The sequence below is a fragment of the Mus pahari genome, chromosome 5 (assembly GCF_900095145.1).
Source record: "Mus pahari chromosome 5, PAHARI_EIJ_v1.1, whole genome shotgun sequence".
Classification (NCBI taxonomy): Eukaryota; Metazoa; Chordata; class Mammalia; order Rodentia; family Muridae; genus Mus; species Mus pahari.
In genome coordinates this window covers 135849236-135873081 of record NC_034594.1, presented here as the reverse complement: position 1 = coordinate 135873081, position 23846 = coordinate 135849236, and the positions used below count along the sequence as shown (strand labels likewise).

The following is a 23846-nucleotide window of genomic DNA, read 5'->3' as shown; positions in this document are numbered from 1 at the left end:
AAAAAAAAAAAGAAAAAAAAAGGAATGTCAGAAGCTACGCCCACAGTCTCAGCAACACGACTGCCTGGACACAAGCTGGAGAGGGAAGATACTATAGACATGCTAGCATGGGCCAACATTGGGGAACAAGGTATGAAAAAGTACAGAGCTTTCTGCACCCTCCTTTGCCTTGAAATAATGACATGGAGACCTGGTATATCTATTAAAAGCTTCTTGCACTATACTTAGACAGGATTCACATCTATTCTAACCCAACTCTGCAGCCTAAGACCCAGCCATGTGCCCCATTACCTGCATCTTGGTCTCGCCCTAGATGCTCCTGCTCCATCCATGACTTTATCAAAAACTCTCTCATGGCCACCTTCTCCTCTTCTTTCCACCCTGGTTTCCCTCACTGGGATTAAAAGTTCTGCCTTAACTCTCCTTCCCGGCTATAGGCTGACCAGCTTTTATTAACTAATCAGAGGTGATAGAGAATAATTTTTACACAACATTGAGACAGGAAATGCTTCAGTCATCATGACAGTGCTAATGTCTAGACTACAACCAGATCTCTGGGCACAGTAACCAGCAGCTGAATACACACTGCACAAAACCACCTCCCAACAAGGGGAAAGAAAATTCCAGGAGGCCTCAACCTTACACAACGATCTACAAGTAACTAAGGGAAGCTGGGAAATAATCTTCCCTGGGGAAGAGCACACCAGTCGGTTGTCCAATACTAAATGCTCGGCTCTGAAAACATATTCAAAAATAACATTAAGTAGACATCGCAAGTTGTATTTATGTATTTAGAAACACATAACTCACACCACCGCCACCACCACCAGTTCATTTAAAAGGCCATAAAATCCAGGAGGGGAATATGGGAAGGCTTGGGAAGAAGAAACAGAAAGAGGGAAATTACTTTTTCACACACACACACACACACACAAAATAGTAATTTTAAAATTAATATTAATTTAATAAAATTTAATAATTTTAAAATCACTTACTCATCACTGTATTAATGATTAATAATCTTTAAGTTCTTATTACAAGCAGTTCTGGGGTTAACTTTCCTATAGAAAAGCAAAGGCATTAGAGGCCAGAACAACCCAACACACTGGGATTGCTCTAAAACGCAAACCTCTGTTTCTTACTATCAGTTGTCAAACAACCCTACTCACTTCATGGCTCCTCTGGGAGACATTCATATTCTGCTTCCCTGGAAGATGCACTACTAAGTCCAAGAAAAGTCTTTTTTCTAGTGTTCTCTTTCTAGCCTGCTGTTTGTACTATATGCCCTGAGCTGGCGCCATGAAGACAGAGACAGCAGAGAGAGAGAACTGTGGGTCAGCGAAGGCTGTGGGCAGGGTGGCAGAGACAGCCAAGCAGTCGGGGCAAGCTGTGAGGGCTTCCCGAGAGCTGAAGAAGCTGCTGAACAGTTTGAGCATATCCAGGGCAGGAAGAAAGCTGTGGCGGAGAGACGGAGAGGGAGGAGAGATGGGTGCTGTGGGTGAAGAAAGAGAAAAGCTGTGAAGAAGCAGGGAGGAGAACCCGCAGACCCTGGCCTTCAGAGGCCTGGAGAGCTCTCAAATGTACACATAGGTTGAGAGAGAGCTGTAACACTGGCTGCCGTCATGGAATAACGAATCCTAGACAGTCCACCTGGAAGTTGCAGCCTCTTAGCACTTGTAAAGCCAGTACATCCCTGGGGGGTAACTGCTGTATCCATTCCACCCGTTCCTGCGCCCACCTCTCACTGCTGCCAAATGCCAAGAGATAAGACCTACAAAAGATACTATGAAGGGCCTCCCTCCCTCTCCTTCCCTACCCATGTTTCCAGCTGAGAGTGAAAGGACTTCAGCCAGTTCGTTGGTAACCAGTCTACATGTACATAAGTGTATTATGGAAACAGATGGAAATATGCGGTAAGTATATATATGCATACAAATGTCTGAAAATATGTTGGATAACAGCAAGCTATGGAAAATGTTCAGACCGCGTTTTGAGACAAACAGCCAAGCTTTTCTAGAGGAGCGACTTCCGCTGGGAAAGGCCTCCCTTGTTGTGTTTCTCTTCCTCTTCCAGAACTTCACTGGGGAATCTTTAGTGGGGATGTAACATATGAAAAACAAACAAATAAACAAACAAAGTCAAGGCACTGCCCAGGCAGTTAAAAATCAAAAGAAATCTTTGAAACAAAGTAACATGATGCACAGTATAGAGAGTCTAAGTCAGTGTTAACTCTGTCCCTTAACCCACCCTGCTAATTTCACAAATACACATTGAGTGAATGAGTGAATGACTGACTGAATGAGTGAGTGAATGAATGAATGAATGAATGAATGAATGAATGAATGAATAAATGCTACTTAAATAGTTTTCAGACAAGCAGTAAAAGTGGATCTGCGGGGCTGGTGAGATGGCTCAGTGGGTAAGAGCACCCGATCGCTCTTCCGAAGGTCCAGAGTTCAAATCCCAGCAACCACATGGTGGCTCAGAACCATCCATAACAAGATCTGACTCCCTCTTCTGGAGTGTCTGAAGATAGCTACAGTGTACTTACATATAATAAATAAATAAATCTTAAAAAAAAAAAAAGTGGATCTGCTAACCATATTACATCTTAATTCTCCCTGTCTATGGAGATGCCAACTTGTTTGAGTCACTGCCACCAAGGAACACTAGTTGACACTACACACAGGGTTCCTGGGAGAGGTTCTGTCAGACTTGAGGCTTGGGATTGTGGCCGCCAGTATGACGACAGAGTTTTCCCTGCAGTCTAGTCCTTGAGTTTTGTGAGCCTCTCTCATTATTTGTATGTTACAATCTGGTTCCAACCACCACACAAATACGGCACAGAAGGTGTGAAGCCATCTCCTGTGGGTTCTGGCCTGGAAGGAAACCACTATCCTGTGTGTCATTACTTTGGCCATTAACATGATTCTCTTTCCCATGTCCCTTCTTGCCATTTACACACCCCAAGTTTTATCTCGAGTGACACCTAGTGGTTCCATGTTATAAGAGAAATCTCTGGAAGGTGATCTCTAAATTCTTCCAGCCCTTGAATTACACTGCAGCTCCCTGCTCCTCTCACAAACTCTAAAGGGTTACAACGCAAGCCTGGGCAGGGTGGGCTGGGGTAGGAGAGAGCGGGAAACCCTGTGGGCAGTTCCTTCAGCTGACTGTAGCTCAGAGACACACACTGCGGAGGAAGACGCCAACAATTCACATTTTTCTTTTCTGTTTTAATTTATGGGTTTATTTTATTTTATTTTATAAAAAAGCAGAATGAAACCCAGAATGTGGCATTCCGTATTGCAAAGCCGTTTCAAAACCATCACTCAGCAGAGCCAATGTGGTTCAGCAGTCATGTGTCTTATTCCTGTCTCTTTTTCTTTCCACTGATAGATCATAAAAACGTTGGACAAAGTCAAAAGAATTCCCAGAGAACAGAGGGCTTCGATCCAATAAAACTTTCTTCTTAAATTTTACTTACAGAAAAGAATATAGCAAGCATTCATGTGTCAAGATTTTCTTCACTAAAAGAAAGAAAATATTATGTTCAAAGTTGATCCCATTTTGGTTTTGGTTTTGGTTTTGTCTCTCAATCCAGCCACACTAGCATCACTGATATTTATATTGTTTACTTCCCACAATTATTGACAAAATAATTTATTCCATATGAAACGTATGATTTTGCACCCATATTATTTAGGACGTATTTTCATTATATGCTATATATTATTATACACTACAATTCATCTTTTGGCTTAATAGCTATTTGTACTTAGCTATATAATGTGAGTCTATTTCTTTTGCCTGCTGAGTTCCACAGCAGAAAGAGATCAGTTCATATCTTATAGACCATTTTTCCAGTAATGTTTTCCAATCAAAAACAATGCCAAGCTCACTTCCCAGTGGCTAATTATTCCAGCTCTGTCCTTGTTTGGAACTATGGCTCCCTGGCTTTATGCAGGTCCACTCTCATAGTTACAGGGACGTTCTGCACTTATTCAGAACAAGTATTTGATCCCTCTACACTCTAGTCCCTGGGGTACCAATAGGATCCATGGATACTACTTTCCTTTGTCACTTTCTTTCTTTCGTTCTTTGTCATTTCTGGTGGCGGTGGTGACATAGGTCAATCCCCAAGGTATTTGTACAAACCTCATGTTGGAAAATAACAAGGAAGGTAGTGCCTCTGAAGGGGATGATTAGAAGCCAAGGAGACCTGGGGAGGCTAAAGATAGAGGGGGACCATGGTTTGCAACACTCCCTACATGGGCAGGATTGGAAGAGTTGAGCCACATCAATAATGGAACAAACTTGCAACACTTTCAGCCTTTTATAACATAGAGACTTGGAATCATCCTACAAGGTAGAAATAAATAACAAGTGCAAAGAAATACCCAAGAAAGCCCAGAAATGCAAGCAAACAAAAAAAATTACAGTGTTACAGAAAAGGTAGAATTTTGAAGAGACTCTAAAAAATAATAAGTTCCCTTATTTAAAAAAAAAACAGCGAGAACAAAACCAGGACTCAATGTAGCAGTCAAGGCTCTGAAATAATTGCTGCTCTTTCCACTTAACAGCTCAAGAAAAACTATTGGAATTCAGGGAAAACACTGGTTTCTTGGTAACTTATTTGGCCTGTTACCATCTTGTTCTTTCTAACTCAGCAAAAGACTTAACAACTAACAACTTCACAACCAAAGCAACTGTGAAAATGGTGCCCTAGCCAGCCCAAGGGGAGGACGAAAGGGTCATATCTCCCCACCAGTTCTCCCAGGAAGCCATGTTATTTGGCCTGTCTACCTTTCCCAAGAGGAAGCAGCATTCACATCATTTGTCTTTATCTGCTTTGACTCAGAGCTCCTTCCATGCAATAGCTTTGTTGTCACAGCATTTGTTAAAGCAGACCGTGAGAACTCCTTGGTTCAGCAATGGCCTTGGGAGACATGACCAAAGTGCATCGAGTGAGCAACTGACTAAACACAAGTCAAAGGATGGACTGTCCAGAGGGAGTGGTGAAACTGACATACTCTCGGGTATCCCCAGGCTATGTACAGGGTGCACGGCTATGCCCATGACAAAAACATGCCGGAGAAGGCCCAGGCTCGCTCTACATTCTGATCGTGTGATCGTGTGACTCTGCAACCAATAAGGAAAAGTCAAAGCAGAGTTATGAACTGCGAGAAATCTTAAAGACATTTGAACATCATACACCAGCAGACACACACTTGCACACACCCACAGACACAATACATACACACGCTTACACACATACACACACACACACAAACACAGACACACAGAGACACACATACAAACATGCACACTAAGCACCTTGAAGAAGGCTAGGAGACCAGTTACTTCAAACCCTTTTAGGAAGTCTGCCTAATATTAATAGAGGTCTACTAAAGTGAAGAGAGAACTCTGTAGTCACATATGACAAATACTTTTGAATCTGCAGAATAAAGTGAGGGAATTTGCTACACTGATAAAATAAAAATCCACCTACAATTAACAGCAAGAATAACAACAAACACAGACACTGCATTATAGTCTTTAAAACATCTAGGTTTTAGTGAAAATTTCCTGTGTCTGACAAGGAAAAAGTCATTCATACACAGAGAAGAACTGATTAAGTGTGTGTGTGTGTGTGTGTGTGTGTGTGTGTGTGTGTGTGTGTGTGGTGTGTGTGTGTGTGTATTGTATGCTCTTATACATGTTTGTGTATGTGTGAAAGTCAAGATCTTCCTCTATTGCTCTTTCCTTGAGTTTTCGATATTGGGTCTCTTGCTGGACCTAGAGGTCACTGACTGGCCAGGCTGACTCCCACCAGGTTTCAAGGACCTTTTCATCTTTGCCTCTCCAGCACTAAGAAAATAGGCATGTGTCATCTCGCCCAGCATTTTATGTGGGCGCTGGAAATTCAAACCAGGGTCTCTATTCCTGAATCCCCCTAAGGAAGACTTTTAATAAATGACTACAAGAATAGTCAACTACAAAGGATGTACAAAGAACTGAAAGTACAGATACAATGCCCCACTTTTATGAAATAATCAAATGCTACATGAGATCCTGTCTATGATAATCAAATAGGAATCATAAAACAGGGAGGCGAGATAATATAAATGAAATGTGCTGAGGTCCTAACAGCAGATTTGAGTAAGAGGAGGGGAAAACATTCTGTAAGCTTGATGGCATGTTTATTGCTAGCCAACCTAGAGAACAGAAATAGAGAAAAATGAATAGAAGCTTATTACTCTGGGACACCATGAAGTACACTGACTTATGTATAACCCAAAACTCAGAGGGAGAAGAGAATGAAGGATAGTGAAAATATCTGTAAAGATAATGGCCCAATACTCCCCAAATATAATGAAAACCATCAATTCTAAGAAGCTCAGCAAACTTCAAAGGGAGTCTCTGGTGAGTTCTAAAGGATCTCTGAAAAAAACAAGTAAAAGACACCATATTAGAACAGGACGTCATCAATCAAGGTAACCTGATCTATGATCAGAAACCATGGGGGGCTGAAGGCAGTGGGATGCCATTTTCAAAGCATCAGGAAAAAAAATCAACCAGTATTTCTAAATATAGCAAAATCACTCCCTGAAATTGGAGTATTGAAGCCATTTGGGCAAAATCCTTGCTTGCTTGATTTGGTAGGAAATCTTTTTTTTTTTTTTTTTTTGGTTTTTCGAGTCAGGGTTTCTCTGTATAGCCCTGGCTGTCCTGGAACTCACTTTGTAGACCAGGCTGGCCTCGAACTCAGAAATCCGCCTGCCTCCGCCTCCCTAGTGCTGGGATTAAAGGCGTGCGCCACCACGCCCGGCTGGTAGGAAATCTTATGCTAAAATAATTATAATAGATAAAATATTAAGGGATACTATCCAATAACTCAGTAACATGACAAATACATAGAATGCAGAGCTAAAATTTATAGCAGCCAGTGCAGTTATCAGCAAAGAAGATAGCTGGTTTTTTGGTGCCAACCTGCAAGTCAAGCTACTCAGGATGTTAAGGCAGGAGCGTCACAGGTTCAAGGCAATCCTGAACAATATAGGAAAACCTCTGTCCACAGAGGGTAGATATGTATGCAGGGATGTAGATAGATGATAAATGTATCATTCATAGATAGATTAGATAGATAGATAGATAGATAGATAGATAGATAGATAGATAGATAGATAGATGGATGGATGGATGATAGACACAATAGACAGACAGATTGATTAATAGATTGAATTTAAAAATAAATCTTAACTTTCATTGTTGAAAATTAAAAAGAGAAGGAGATTGGGTAAGGTGATAGTTTGTATATGCTTGACCCAGGCACTATTAGGAGGTGTGGCCTTGATGGAGTAGGTGTATCACTGTGGGCATGGGTTTTAAAACCATCAGCCTAGCTGCCTGGAAGCCAGTGTTCTCCTGTTTACCTTTAGAACAAGATGTAGAACTCTCAGCCCCTCCTGTACCATGTCTACCTCAATGCTGCCATGCTTCTGTCTTGATTATAATGGACTGAACCACTAAACCTGTAAGCCAGGCCCAATTAAGTGTTGTCCTTGTAAGAGTTGCCTTGATCCAAGGTGTCTGTTCACAGCAGTAAATCCCTAACTAAGACAGGTAAGATGGTGGTTGAGGAAGATCCTCCAGTGAGTATCTTTCCAAATATTTGAACATCCTTCTGTAATGGCTGGTTTTGTGCGTCAACTTGACACAGGCTGGAGTTAGCACAGAGAAAGGAGCTTCAGTTGGAGAAGTGCCTCCATGAGATCCAGCTGTGGGCCATTTTCTCAGTTGGTGATCAAGGGGGAAAGGCCCATTATAGGTGGTGCCTTCCCTTGGCTGGTAGTCTTGGGTTCTGTAAGAAAGCAAGCTGAGCAAGCCAGGGGAAGCAAGCCAGTAAGTAACATCCCTCAATGGCCTCTGCATCAGTTCCTGCTTTCTGATCTGCTTGAGTTCCAGTCCTGAATTCCTTTGGTGATGAACAGCAGTGTGGAAGTGTAAGCTGAATAAACCTTTTCATCCTCAACTTGCTTCTTGGTCATGATGTTTGTCTAGGAATAGAAACCCTGACTAAGAGACCTTCATACACCAAACTACATTCACAACAGCATAAACAGTACCTGCTTTTAGCATATGCCAACAATTGCATTAAAGATGACAGGAAAGAACTGTCCATGTAATATTTCCCACAATTCCAAGAAATGCAATATGAAGAGATATATGAAAGAAAGAACAAGAATGATCAGTAGGCCTTGGAACCTAGTATAAGGGAAGCTACAATGAGGCCTGACATGATGCAGATTTCATAGCTCCTGTTCTGTGGCCTATGTGGGGAACTGTTTATGCCCAAGTTAGCCTGGCATCCAAAGGATATTTTCACCACCCTTCCTGCAAGCTCAGCTGTTATTATATGATTCAGAGGAAGATCCCAGTGAGACAAACTTATGTCAGCCTGCACTGGCAGCCACTATTGAGTGGACCTGTGACATTACCTCAGAGAATGTGTAGATCCCACTATCTATGAAGTACAAATACAGGCAACTTAGCATCAGCCTTGATAACCAGGGAATCCTGAAATGAACATTGCCCTGCGCCTCAGTACTCTGTGCATGAATTTTATAAATGTTCTGTGTCAATGGATGTACAATCGAGAATTCTAGGTGTAGGCTGAAGTATGTTGGTCTAATGCTGCATGAATTCTAATGCTAATTTGGGTCTCCCAAAACTGCACAAGAGGGTCTACACCCTTTGGGAACCTGGCCCCTATTAATTCTGCTTGATAAATAAAGATGCCAGCAGCCCATAGCTGGGGAGATGAGAAAGGGGAGGGGTTTAGTTCTCCCTGGCTTGGGACCTTGAGGAAGGAGGAGAGAGAGAGAGTGAGAAAGAGAGGAGAGAAGAGAGAGACCATGGAAGAAGAACTTGGAGGAAGAAAAACCAGGGCTGCCATGTAAAAGGGCAAAGAGAAGGCAGCCCAGAGGGCTGCTCAACTGGGCCAAGAGCAGCCAAGATGGAACCTAGAAATTGGTATGTAATAATAGGGTTATGGATAGAAAATAGATTATAACAGCATGGAGGTTAGGCAGTTGCCCAGCTATTGTGTTGCTCAAAGAGTATTAAAATATAAAGCCTGTGTGTGACTTTCATCTGGGAACATAAATTGTCTAAGGTGGGAGGAGTCCTGCACCAGGATTTATTAAAATATTATTACTACAGTAGGCTCCAATTTTGCCATAAATTGCTTCATGGCTTATTTATATGTATTTTACTCCTACAAATTAAGTAAGAAATATAGGGTTTTCTTAGCCCTTGCCAATATTTAAAATGAACTGTTTTTTACTGTTATTTGTTATTTTTTAGTTTTAGCTAGAAATTAATAATTAATTGGATTTTATTTCCACAAAATCGAGTATGATTCATTCTTCTTCCATATACTTATTTGTCATTCAGTTTTCAGTGAATCTTCTACCAAAATCTACCCAACTTCTATTGAACTGTAGTTCCTTTTAGTCATTGGGAGCTCCCCTCCTCAGTAGAGACAGTGTGGATCAGCAGCCCGGTGCATATGTTAGCACAGTGTAGCCAGGTGCCACATCCATTCTAGAATGGAATCTTGGAAACATGCAGTTGCCATGACAGGTAGCAGCATTTCCAAGGAATTCCACGGCTGGAAACTATCCAAAAGTACCTTTGTGTGGCAGAGTTTCTCTTCACCACTTCATGTCATCAGAAACTACAGCGAAGTTATAGACAAGTAAGCGGTTGTTTTATTATTTCTGTATCCCACTAATGGCCTGCTTTTTCCTATAGCCTCTCTTAGTCTTTACTTGATGTTGTTGCTTTATTAAAAGAAAAAAAAACATCTATGTGTAAATTAGGAAACTACTTTGCCCCTGATTCATGACAGAAAAGTCAAACAATCTGCAGACTGGGTGCTAGGAATCTAGGGAAAAAACTCAACGGCCCAGCCAGTGATTGGTATTTGAGATCCTGAGAGCCACAGGACTGATACCATGCATTTCAGCCAAATTCTAAAGATGTGAGACCAAAACTGTTAAGCATAGGAGAATACCAATGTCCTAGCTAAACAGCCAGGCAGCAAACAAATTGAAAACTCTGGCTTTACTGTGCTCCTTGTGGTCCTGGACAGACTGGGTGATGCCCTCCCACATGAGGGATAGTTGCTTTCCTATACAGTTTACCAACTGATATGGTAGTCTCTTCCAGAGATGTTCTCACAGGCACAGTCAAGTCAGGACACAAAATCCCACCACCAGAATATCTCTCCTCTTTCCAGCTTCAATCACTTAATTTCGCCTTGCAAACCTGTGGGGGTCATTTGTGTTTACTTCTAAGTAAACCACCAATCAGCAGGTACCTGCTAGAAAAATGTCTTCTCTAAATAGCTTAAGTTCTAAAACTGTATTTCTCTTCAGAAAATATTTTTCCTTAATATATCCTGATTTTAATAAGTCAGGAAACAGACAAGTTTCATCAAGTAGAGAATGCCTTATAGTTCATATATATATATATATATATATATATATATATATATATATATGAACTTATATACGTATATACTTATATACGTATATATAGAAGTCTAGATAACACAAAAATCAAAAAAAGCTAGGCATGGTGATACAGACCTGTGATCCCAGCCATTGGGTGGCTAGGATGGAAGGGTTCTAAGTTTAGTGCCAGTGGAAGATGACAGAGACACATTCTCAAGAAAATCAGTGATCATTTAGGGCATTGATTATTAAAAGTAAATCAAATGCAGGAAAGCAAAAATTATATTACAGAGAAAACTTTAGACCTATCCTAACATTCCTTCATGTGAGAATTTTGGGGAACAAAGTGTTACTGAAGCAAAGTCTTGATTTAGTTCTTTTATTGGAACATGGAACATTTAGTCCACTATGTTCATAGCAGCCCTATTTATAATAGCCAGAAGCTGGAAAGAACCCAGATGTCCCTCAATAGAGGAACTGATACAGAAAATGTGGTACATTTACACAATGGAGTACTACTCAGATATTAAAAACAATGAATTTATGAAATTCTTGGGCAAATGGATGTATCTGGAGGATATCATCCTTAGTGAGGTAACCCAATCACAAAAGAAGTCACTAGATATGTACTCACTGATAAGTGGATATTAGCCCAGAAACTTAGAATACCCAAGATACATCATGCAAAACACAAGAAAACCAAGAAGGATGACCATCGTGTGGATATTTCATTCCTCCTTAGAATAAGGAACAAAATACCCATGAAAGGATATAGGTACAGAGACAAAATTTAGAGCTAAGATGAAAGGATGGGCTATCCAGAGACTACCGCATCCGGGAATCCATCCCATCATCAGCCACCAAACCCAGATACTAATGCACATGCCAGCAAGATTCTGCTGAAGGGACCCTGATATTGCGGCCTCTTGTGAGGCTATGCCAGTGCCTGGCAAACACCGAAGTGGATGCTCACAGCCAGCTATTGGATGGAACACAGGGCCCCCAATGGAGGAGCTAGAGAAAGTACCCAAGGTGTTGTAGGGGGCTGCAACCCTGTAGGTGCAACAACAATGTGAACCAACCAGTACCCCCTGAACTCGAGTCTCTAGCTGCATATGTAGCAGAAGATGGACTAATCAGCCATCATTGGGAAGAGAGGCCCCTTGGTCTTGTAAACTTTATATGACCCAGCAGAGGGGAAGGCCAGGGCCAAGTAGTGGGAGTGGGTGGGTAGGGGAGCAGGGGCAGGGGGGTGTATAGGGAACTTTTGGGATAGCATTTGAAATGTAAATAAAGAAAATTTTTAAAAAAGTAAAAGTCCTGGGTTATGTATGTATCATTCCTCTGTATCATATGATGCACATGAACCCAGGGACAGAGACAGAATTACAGAGTTATTCTGGAAAACAAAAGAACATTTGTGTTTACATCTCATTGAGTATGATTAATTCTAGAACAGCAGCTTTTGTGCTAGGCTTCTCGTGGTTCCTTCTTTCATGATCCTTTCATGATTTCTTCGCATTGTTGGATGCACACGTTAAGGCTACAAAGTGCCTCTAGTCATCACAGTACTTTATAGGGTTTTTTTTCCCTAGATGTTAAACTATTTCTTCAATTAGGATCATGTTAAAGGTTGGAGAAAATTCTGCTGTTTTGTATTATTTATAATGAAGCTACATGAGGTGAGGATACCTAAAAATATGATTTCTGTTTTTGGTATACATTCAAAGTAGACAAATGGTGGAAATGTTGACTGATGCTGTAAGAAATATTTTCTCTTAACTGTAATGGTGACTTTCACTAGTATGTCACTGGTCTCACAAAGGAGAGAATTTATTCTTTCTTTTCCCATTTTTTCCTCTTTCCACAACATCTTCCAAAAAAACAACCCACATAATTTCTTTCCTGTAACATCCAAGTTCTGGATAGAGAGGTTAGCATCAAGACCCCTTAGTTACAATAAAGATGAAGAGGAAAAAAAAAAGAGAAATGTATACGTTCCTGTTAGATGAGGTAGAAGGGGATTTGAAAATTAATATGACATGTTTAAAATGAAACTTTATCCACACAGAGGTCTGTGCCTACTGTCTGAAATTGATGACTTTATCTTTGGTGATGGGAACAGTGAGGAAAAGATGAACAGCTTAGACAAAGAAATGAAAAGGAATTTAGTCATCAGAAGGCCATCTATGGCTCAATACTGAACTAAGGGGAAGCTAATGAGACTGGTCTAAACAGGAAACAACAGACAAGTAATTGAAACAAAGAATGGGCAGGGGAGAGGTTAGTTTTATAATATTCTAGGGTTACCTGTAAACTAGCAGGAAAACAGTAAAACTTGGAGTTATGGAATAAGACTAGTTGCCCATTAATGGATGAACAGAAAAAGAAAAAGAAAGACAAATACAATATAAAGAATTAAAGTATTATTCTGTAATAAGGAATTAATTATGTTAATTACAGAGAAGTCTGTAGGACTAAAGATGTTCCTGTTATGCAAATTAGGGCAGACTCAAAACACAAATGTCCCATGAGTCCTCTCATGAGTAGAATCTGGACTTTAAAGACATGAAAGTAAGAGGAACAAAGAGAAGGATCAGCAGGAAGACAGATGAGTATGTGTAGCGTGAGGATGACGACAATGAAAACGTGTTATGTATGCATGGAACCACAGAGAAGCCCCTTATTTTATACAACTAGCATATGCGGACCAAAGGTTAGGCTAACTATCAAATTCCCACATTTACTTCTGGCACAAGGGACTCCTCCATAACGCAAAGCATTTGATGTGAGAGCCCACATCTTCGTTATGAACATGTAATCATTTCAAAGGAAGCAATCTAAACAGGTATTCCGTTAAAGATGGAGAAGTAACAAATGTCAATCAAATAACTGGGAAAATATTGTTAAAGAGGCAGTAACCTAGGTCTGTACATTTTTATAAACACATTTTATCTATAGAAAGTGCTTCAACATAGAGATGGAAGAATTTAGAGAATAAACATTGCAACTTGGGGGAGCAGAGGAGACAAGAGAACAAGGGCCATGAAAGAAACAGACCAAACACAACCAGCACTCCCAGAAAGATGCTAAGCATGCAGAAAGACTGGGGAAAGTTAAAGAGACACAGGGAATTTGCATCACTAACGGAAAAAAATTATACAAATCAAGATACTTAACTAAAAGCTGTCATAAACAATAGGCTGAAAAGCCTATGTCTCTAGAGAGGTTAAACTAACCAGTGATGCCTTAAACCCTCTTAAAGCTACACATTTAAAAGATAAGGAATTCTTTGAAAATCCAGGGCAAGGTTCTGCACAGAAGGAAGAAAAAAGTGAGCCAATCTTCAGGTCTTCCACAGCAGAGCTAGAGGACAATGGTGCAACATCCAAGAACCCCTCGTGGAAAGCATGGTAGCCCCTGAGTGCCATAAACAACCAATGTTTTTATTCAGTAAAGTAAAAAAAAAAACAGTTCTGAACATGAGAAGAGTTGGAGGAATGTAATTGCCAGGAGCTCTTCAATAAGCTAAGAGGAAAGGAACTTTATTAGTCCAGCAAGAAATGACCAGAGAAAACCTGGCCCTGTGTGCAGACTTCATTCAAATATGGAACTAAAGCATAAAGGAAGGCGAAGGTGCCATTAGCAAACTGTATGGAAATATTATATAAGTGACACGCTAATAAAGTGATAAAGTAGAAAATACGGAGAAGGTCATATGAATACAGTGATGGCTTTCTGTTAAGACTTAGAGATTATTAGTTAATCAAATACTAGAAACACAAGGCATGAAGATTTTATTAAGTAACTTAGTCAAATATAATTTTATATGAGGAGTGAAAAAAAAAAGAGAGAAAACAAGTGAGAAAATTTTGAATTTGCTCCAATTTGGGAAGCAACAAGTTCTGTCTCAAGTTTATTTGACTTAAAAAGTAAGTCAACTAATCATTGTATCAAAAAGACAAACACTGCTAAGGACAATCCCCAGCTTTGGGGAGAGAGTTCACGAACAGTCTCTGTCTCTGTCTCTGTCTCTGTCTCTGTCTCTCTCTCTCTCTCACACACACACACACAGAGAGAGAGAGAGAGAGAGAGAGAGAGAGAGAGAGAGAGAGAGAATGAAAAAATTGTAATAGAAGATTTAAACGTAACAAGAAGACAACCTAAGCTGTGGGGACATTAATAAATGGGTATTGGATATGGAGTGGATATAATAAATGGGTGTGAACTGGATAGCTATAAAAAGACACGAATCTGGTTAAATTATAACCAAATACCAGGGATACAGATAGTGGTAGTATTTACAAATGAAAATCTTTCAAAAGATTGAAATTAAACAGCTTGAAAATAAAAAGACAAGGACAACCAAACTGGACACAGAGCTGTAAGGACAAGACAGAACAGAACAGCTGAGTTGAGCTTTGAAGTATTGTATATGAATTTGTTATTTTTTTTTACAAAGAATTGCACACTGAGGAAGTACAATTCATAATGACTACAATTATGAAAAGCCTGCCTGTAAAAAACAAATAAAAGAGAAACCTCAATATTCTTGACCCCAATGCTCCTGCCTTAAAATTTTAAAATAAGAACCGAGCCTCTGAACACACTGGCTTTCATTTTTATTTCACATCGAGTTAAAGGGATTTAAGATATAACTAAGGGCAATGATCAGTTGTCTTTGAATTAATCTAAAGAGAGATTATCTGAACCTCGGGAGTCCTGTAATTCCATCTCTAATCTGTTGGAAGCAGGACAGTATAATTGGCCCATGGACAGGGTCTTTATGATGGGAAACTGTGTGTGGATTCTAGAAGATGAGGGGTGGCCTTGGCCCAAACCAACAGAGAACAAGGCAGAGAAGCCAGATGGACTCAAGACGTATTATACTAATAACCTAAGTGACCCTGGAAAGAGGATGCCCAGCTGCAGATGGTAGAGCAGTCCTGGTTCACATGACAGTGGCTGGAGAAGAGGGACCTTGAGCAGAGGGTATAAAAAAAAAAAAACCCTATGCTTAGCTTTGAACCTACAAAAACTAAAATGACAAAGGAAAAATGACAATTAGGAAATTGAATGTGCAGTACTTAGGGACCTAAGATGGGAAATTAATTTTGTATTAATGCCTTGTATTACCTTGTAGCATCATTGGAAGACTAGTTCACATGGCAATATGACCAAAGAAGCTACAAACACAAGTAAGATTTTAGGGAGTGTGGGGGGGGGAGTGTGTATGTGTTTGTGTGTGTGTGTGTGTGTGTGTGTGTGTGTGNGAGAGAGAGAGAGAGAGAGANACANACAGAGACAGAGANAGAGACAGAGACAGAGACAGAGACAGAGACAGAGAAACAGAGACAGAGAAACAGAGACAGATAGGGGAATCTGTTTTTGTTTCCCAATAAGACATTCACAGCTCTTACACTATATATTATGATAAATATTTTTGCATAAATTCCATAAGAATAGAAATAACACAAATTTTCTCTTGTCATATGCAAAAATAAAGTGGAAAACTTTAATACATATACACATTAAATTTTCTGATTCTACATGATGGATGATATTGTCACAGAAAACTTTTTCTGTTCACAATATAATCAGTTATATTCAGGATAGTCAACAAGCATTGACTCCGGATCAGGAAATTTTACAACAAAAATTATTATGCACATTTTCTTTTTATTAAAATTTAATGCTGAGGTTTGAATCATAGATTGGATCATAGGTTCCAGAACGCACGCTGCTTAGAATAAATGCCACTCAATTTTGGCATATTGCTCTTCTGGCTTAGTGTTTGCTACCTTCTGTTAAGTGTTGCTCTTGGATATACATAATGGATATGTGTGTGTGGGAGGGGTGGTTTTAGCATCTAAGTCATTACAACTTGAACTTTAGAAGTAAGGTCTAACTACAGTAACACGAGAATTATTTTCATTGTTCTTTATATATTCTTTTACCTCTTCCTCCCTAGTGACCCGTCTCCAGACTCTGCAGTCCTCTGTGACTTGGTACCATGTGGTATGTGATATTCTAAAAGGATATTTATTAATGCATCTGAAATCTCCTCAAGGGGAAACATTACACTCACAGTCTTATTGCAGATTAAAATTAAAACTTAATTTGTGTAGGTAACAAAGAGCAGGGGCAACCTAGTGGGAACCCAGATTTTACCTTATTCTCTCCTATAGCATTATGTTCTCATCCATTTGGAAATGGCCTTCAGCAGCAAGTTAAAAGAATCCACACCAATCCTACTGATTCTCCATCCACCCCACCCCCTGCCATGCCCTGATGATTCCTCAGCACTCTGATACTGTTACCATGGAAACCACCAAACTGCAGCCCCTCTCCCTCAGCTCAGCACCAAACATCATTTCTTTGTTGAGAAGCCGTCCTGCTTTGCCTCTCTTTTTCTATTTATCTTCTATGATCCCCCCACCCCCAGGCTTTTCTTGGCCTTCACTACTAGAGGTCATAGAAGTATTTTTTTTCTTTTACTTTTCTGCTCTTCTAAGTGTGTAAAATACCCATTGTTTTTAGTGGTTATTCATCTATCAGTTAAAGAAGACATGGATTAAAATATTGAACTTTTAACAAATTCTATCCCCATTTTACTATCAATATTTAAGTAAACATTGGTACAAAAATAGCACCACAATAAAATGTGTAAGCTTTCAGAAGTGGGTCAGAATAGTTATTAAAAAAAATTCTAGATAGTTTTACTATGGTCATAGGTATGAAAAAATTGTTCATTAACATTAAAACATAGGTAACAGTTGATGGACAAGTTGAATTTTGCCAGCCTGGACATGAGATCATTTGCCAACATCTGCAACTCAAAGAGGGGAATAAAATAAAAGAAAGTGTTAGTATTTTATTCACTTACTTATTCATTTATTCAAAAGGACCTTTTAGAGTATCTGTGATATGTCCAATATCATGCTATAGTTTTGAGATGCAAAATGACAAAATTCAAATTTTTGTTTTAAATTGCCTGTAGCCCAGTGGAGAAGTGAATTACAATTACGTTAGTGCTAAGAAATGTCTGGAACTCCAAACTTTGTAATTCCTTCCATGGGTATTATGTTCCCAATTCTAAGAAGGGACGAAGTGTCCACACTTTGGTCTTCGTTCTTCTTGAGTTTCATGTGTTTTGCAAATTGTATCTTGGATATTCTAAGTTTCTGGGCTAATATCCACTTATCAGTGAGTGCATATCAAGTGAGTTCTTTTGTGGTTGTGTTACCTCACTCAGGATGATACACTCCAGATCAATCCATTTGCCTAGGACTTTCATAAATTCATTGTTTTTAATAGCTTACTCCATTGCGTTCATGTACCACATTTTCTGTATCCATTCCTCTGTTGAGGGACATCTGGATTCTTTCCAGCTTCTGGCTATTATAAATAAGGCTGCTATGAACATAGTGGAGCATGTGTTCTTATTACCAGTTGGAACATCTTCTGGATATATGCCCAGGAGAGGTATTGCTGGATTCTCCAGTAGTACTATGTCCAATTTTCTGAGGAACCACCAGACTGATTTCCAGAGTGGTTGTACAAGACAAGCTTGCAATTCCACCAGCAATGGAGGAGTGTTCCTCTTTCTCCACATCCTCACCAGCATCTGCTGTCACATGAATTTTTGATCTTAGCCATTATGAAAGGATGGACCATCCAGAAACTGCCCCACCCGTGGGTCCATCCCATAATCAGCCACCAAATGCAGATACTATTGCATACACCAGCAAGACTTTGCTGAAAGGACCCTGATATAGCTGTCTCTCGTGAGGCTATGGCCAGTGTCTGGCAAACACAGAAGTGGATGCTCACAGTCAGCTATTGGATGGAACACAGGGCCCCCAATGGAGGAGCTAGAGAAAGTACCCAAGGAGCTGAAGGGGGATGCAACCCTGTAGGTGGAACAACAATATGAACTAACCAGTACCCCCTGAGCTCATGTCTCTAGCTGCATATGTAGCAGAAGATGGCCTAGTCAGCCATCATTGGGAAGAGAGGCCCCTTGCTCTTGCAAACTTTATATGCCCCAGTACAGGGGAATGCCAGGGCCAAGAAGGGGTAGTGAGTGGGTAGGAGAGGAGCGGGGGGAGGGTATAGGGGACTTCCAGGATAGCATTTGAAATGTAAATGAAGTAAATAATAAAAAATTGGAAAAAATAAAACAAAATAAAATAAATAAAAAAAAGAAATGCCTGTAACTTATAAGGACAGTACAGCAGGTGGGATAAGACAGGCACATGCTTGAAGGCACCTTCAAATTGACCTGTGGTTGGAGAAGACTTGGATGGACTTTGTAAGATGGGTAAAACATCCAGTTGGAAGAGAAGGTCATCCCAGGAAGAAGGCGGAGCACAGGTATGAAAGAAAGCAACGCAAATAAGAAAGCCACGCAATGATATGTGTTAGGTACGGTTCCCGAGAACACAGATTCTAAATTGGATCTTTACATTGAGCCGTTTTTTAACTTTCCAGTTAAACTCCTGATGATTAGGGTTGGATGTGGCTGGAGCATCAGGCTTGGGTAGAGGAGAGAAATGTGATGCTCGGAAGTTGGAAAACTGTTCTCAGCCACTGCTGTGTGGTCTGGGCATGTCTCGAACCAAGACAGCTCTTCGGAGCTCACCTTCTTTGAGACAAACAGGTAGACGAGCCTTTTGCTTTACACCAAGGAGTCATTTGCAGCTAATGACTTGAGCTAACGATTAGCTGAAGGTTGCGGCCTAGATGGGGCTCATGTTCTGATGAGAGGAAGCTCTCTGGCTAATGAAAATTTCAGACTACTCAGCTCTCAGCTGTCAATCCTACCAGCAACCAAAAGAATGTGTTTTAACTCTGAGGCAAAGGGATGATCAAGAACTTCCCAGCCTCCACCCAGGAAAACAGATGCATGCGCAATGAACACTCAAGGTCGGAAATGGTACCAGTTGTGAGTAAGGTAGCCTGCCTAAAGAAGCAATCACCAGTGTTCCTCTGAGATGTGCTAATAAGTTATGAACGTTGACTCGCTAAATCAAGGGACTCATTTTGACTCGAAAGGATACTAGACTTCAGGAGCAGGAGAGACATCTCACTTGTTAAGAACACCTGCTGCTCTTGCAGAGGACTGGGTTCCATTCCCAGCACCCACACTGAACAGCTCTTAACTGCCTGTAACTCTAGTTTCTGGAAATCTAATGTTCTCTTATGGTCTCTGTACACCTGTACACATGTGGTACATATACAGGTAAGTACACACACACACACACACACACATGAACACACAGACACACACACACACACACATGAACACACAGACACACACACACACATGAACACACAGACACACACACACACACACATGAACACACAGACACACACATACACACACACACATGATCACACAGACACACACACATCTTTAACAAAAATGAGTGATAACTCTAAAAAAGAAAAACCGAAAAAGAAACTCATTAGAAGTCATGGCAATCATCTGACTGGAAGATATCATTAAAAACAGATGGTAAAACCAACTCCAACCTGTAGCTGGATCTCGAAAGCAACACTCCTCTAAGGGAACGGGTACCTAGCTAGCAAGGATTTGTGGCCACCACCTGACCTGCAGTGGCAGAAGTGATAACCAATGGGAAAGAGATAAGACATAAGACATCTTGTTGTGAATGGAAAAAAGAGAAAGATAGAAAGAAGAGAGCAGGGAAGGAAGGGTTGGTGGAAGAAGGAAGAAAAAAAAATCATTTCTAGAGCTACAATCCCAGAGAGACAGGGGAGGGGGACAGGGAGAGGGAGAGGGAGACACCTACAAACAGAGACAGAGAGAAACAGCAAACGTCCCTGTTCAAATAACAACTCCAGCTAACATTTAACACTCATGGCATATTACTGAGCATCTCTGAGTGCCTAAAACGAATAATTAATCATTCCAGCCATCATAACTATCCTTTAGGGGAAGTGCAAATGTTGGTAGGAGGTGACTTGCTTGTGGTGACATAATTATTTAAGTGACAGAGCCCGTATGTAAACTCCAAGTCTGGTGGTAGAGTTGGTAGCCTAGCTGTTGGCACTAAAAACGAAACACTTGCCTGCCCTGGGTTCTGAGGAAAGTTATTGAATGAATAAATTGTGATGTTAAAATTTTAAATAAAAAGACTCAGAATTAACAATGATGATGACTTTTTTTAGCTTTTCATGCAATATATTGGTTTCCCCTCCCCTAACTCTCCCTACCTGTCTAACTTTATGTTCTCTCTCTCTCTCTCTCTCTCTCTCTCTCTCTCTCTCTCTCTCTCTCTCTCTCTCATAAAGAAAACCCACAAAAATGAATATCAAAGCAAAGAATCAATAAGATAAAAATACACCAAAATGAAAGGGAAAAACACACTAGAAAGATGGTGGCGCTTGTTTTATGTTGGCCAACTACTCCTGAGCTTGGGATCTGCTCTAGAGTGTGATGCCCCATTGAGGAAAACTGATTTTTCCTTTGCCAATAGTTATCAACTCCAACTGACTCCTGCTGGGATCCCATCTAGCTTGAACCTGTGCAGGTCTTGTGCTTGCTCCTACAGTCTCTGTGAGTTCATACCTTGTTTTCTGGGAGTCATCCATGATATCGTTAGTAACCAAAAGTGGTAGGTAAATTTTTGAAATTGAAAGACTCAGTACGGAGACAGCTCTGGAGTAGGGAAGGCTTCAGACTCACCCAGAAGACATAAAAACACTGGTGTCTGCACTTGGGGACACCTATCTAGAAGTGAAGCTTAACAGTTAAAAATCTATCTTTTTAGCCTCTACAGGACATTTCGAATAGTTCTTACTGATTTCCAAGGGCACAAGGCCAATTGTAACCTGATTTATGAGAAAAGCCATGGACTTTTCTCATAAAGAACTATTCAGAGACAGATTGTTAGACTAGTCAATGCTAAAGGGACAGGAGCCAATGAATTTTGGGCCCAATGAAAAATAGCTTCATATTATAGTGAGGGTTGTCTGCAGTGTAGACATTATGTTGTTCTAGAAGTTTGTGGTATGTTAACAATACATATCACCAAGAATCATTCCTTAAAGGTTAAATAGAAATCATACTTGGTACTGTAAGAGAAAGAAAAGGTATTTTAGAGAAACAACAACGACTTCTCTGTATCATCCAGTCTGAGTGATCTCTCGGGAGGAGGGGCTAGAGTGTCCCTTGTGCTGTGCCTGAGATGAACTGCTAGGTCTGGAGGGTAATATCCCTTTCTTAGTTCCTGCCTTAAATAGGAAGGTTCTCTAATTCTAATAAAGACACTTCTTGTTCTAATTAAAATTTTATTTGTTTTCAGGTTTGTTTTTTTTAAATCTTAATGCCACAACCAAAAAAATTCAATGTCAGGGCCAATTTGGGGGGGGACCCTTTTCCTTACTTTTCCCCACAAGAGTTTTGCACTTTTCATATTACATTTAAGTCTTGAGTGGATTACGATTTAATTTTTGTATACGGCACAAGAGAAGGGTCCAACATCATATACCACTTATTGAGGACTCTATTCTTCAGCCATTTTATGTTCTTGGTACCATACCAGGGTACCATCTCTGGGTAAAATCATTCCTGACACCTCCCTTGCACTTCACTAATATTTGGGTGTGTTTTCAGGCCTCCCTCTCATCACGTTCCAATGGGTGACACCCCCATTCTTCTTTCTCTGCATACTTTTGGCTTCTTGGGGACTAGTTGACCATTTTTGGAGGGGAAGCATCACCTATTCCTGTGGAGAGTTCTTTAATTGTCACATCTAGCAGCTACATGGCTATGTCCAATAGCTGTGCATTAAATGGCACTTGACCCTTATTCTCTAGTGTGAATTTGTGTGTTCTGTGATAAGACTTGACTTCGATTGCTCTGCTGGCATTTCCCTAGCTTGAAATTGCCCTTTTCCACACTGATTGCACTCAGCTTTTAGTGGTATATAGATACACACCTGGTAAGGACATCCAGACAACTTTAGTCTGAAATGCTCCAAAAGCACAATGGCTGGTTGGAAAAAGTCACAGACACTGTGGTTGAACCACAGAACTTCTAGTTTTAATCCTATGAGCTCTGTAACTACAATCCAATTTTCTTCTTCTTTTTTTTTTTATTCTTCCTTTAGTCTCTGTTTTGGGGAACCATCACATGGTGTTGTGAATATCACCGAGCTGTAATTGTTGATTCCTTGAGTTTTGTTTTTTTCTGTGGTCCTTAGGAGTTTAAAGCCGAAATCCTATTGGATACATACTCAGGTCTGTTAAGTGAACAATCCATGATCTTGGCCATGAACTCCAGGTATGTATGCTATAATGTTCCCTGACTTCACTGACTAAATAATCTTGCAAATGTTATAGATTTAAAACATAATGGCAAGGAGTTAATTATTCGCAACTCATTCAGTCTATTTCAGCAAGCATAGTTTCTCTCTTAGGTTCTTTCTTAGAGTTACTGGATTGCGTGAATAATCAGATAATTTTTGGCCAATGGTGGTCAGGTTTCTTTGGTAATCAAGTTGAAGATGCTTACTAATACCAGAAATATTGACATCTGTAAAACATAGTACCATTGGCTAGAGAAATGTGGTAATAATACTGCCCAGTTACCTGAGGCACACTGTGGATTGGTAGATTTGCCTGGGCATGTACTCAGTCTATAGCTATATTTCTAGGGAAACATATTCTGATATCTAAACAACCACATACCACATTTTCAAAGAACTTCATTCTTTTGTACTTAAAGCATCGTTATTACGAGACTATTGAAACGTAGGTGCCATATAAAGTCCCAAGCTGCATCTCATGCCTAGCATTTTATTCTAGAAAACTCCAACCAGGTTGGGTTGTCACTGACTTGATTATTCTATCCCTTTCTCTTGTCAGTTTTGTAGATCCTCTGATGCAGTTTGAATCACAATTGAAGATAATAGAGCTATCTTTCAGAAAGGTATTTTCCATCCCAAGTCTTAGCACAGTGAAAGCAATGGGGCGGACCCCTGAGGACACTGAGGACCTGGAGGTAGGCTCTTTCTTCCTTTACTGGTGACAAGGTCTCTTGGCATACACTGCAGCAACCAGCATAGTGCACCTCTGTGCTTAGAATGTGTCTATATCTTCATTGTTCTAACATGTAATAGTTTCTCTCACTTATCCATATCCCTGAAATCTTCACGACTATAGTCACTGGATTTAACAGATAGCACAAGGTCTATAAGAACAAATGAGTGATGATAGTTTGAGTTAATTGGTTTAGGAAGAAAAAGGTGCTTGTTGGGAACTACTGAAAGCAGGGAAAGGGCAGACAGAAAAATG

The 23846-nt window shown here is 40.2% G+C and overlaps 1 protein-coding gene across 1 annotated transcript in view; it reads left to right on the top strand.

The window, feature by feature from the left end:
- Positions 1-9657: 9657 nt before the first annotated feature.
- The window catches only part of Mroh9 (maestro heat like repeat family member 9), a 61866-nt gene continuing 47677 nt past the window's right edge, over positions 9658-23846 (top strand). Inside the window, exons 1-5 of the mRNA XM_021199163.1 lie at positions 9658-9760; positions 15664-15718; positions 16492-16538; positions 22754-22833; positions 23418-23553. Coding sequence (XP_021054822.1) covers positions 15694-15718; positions 16492-16538; positions 22754-22833; positions 23418-23553 — 288 coding nt within the window. The 5' untranslated portion in view covers positions 9658-9760; positions 15664-15693. The remainder of the gene's footprint in view (positions 9761-15663; positions 15719-16491; positions 16539-22753; positions 22834-23417; positions 23554-23846) is intronic.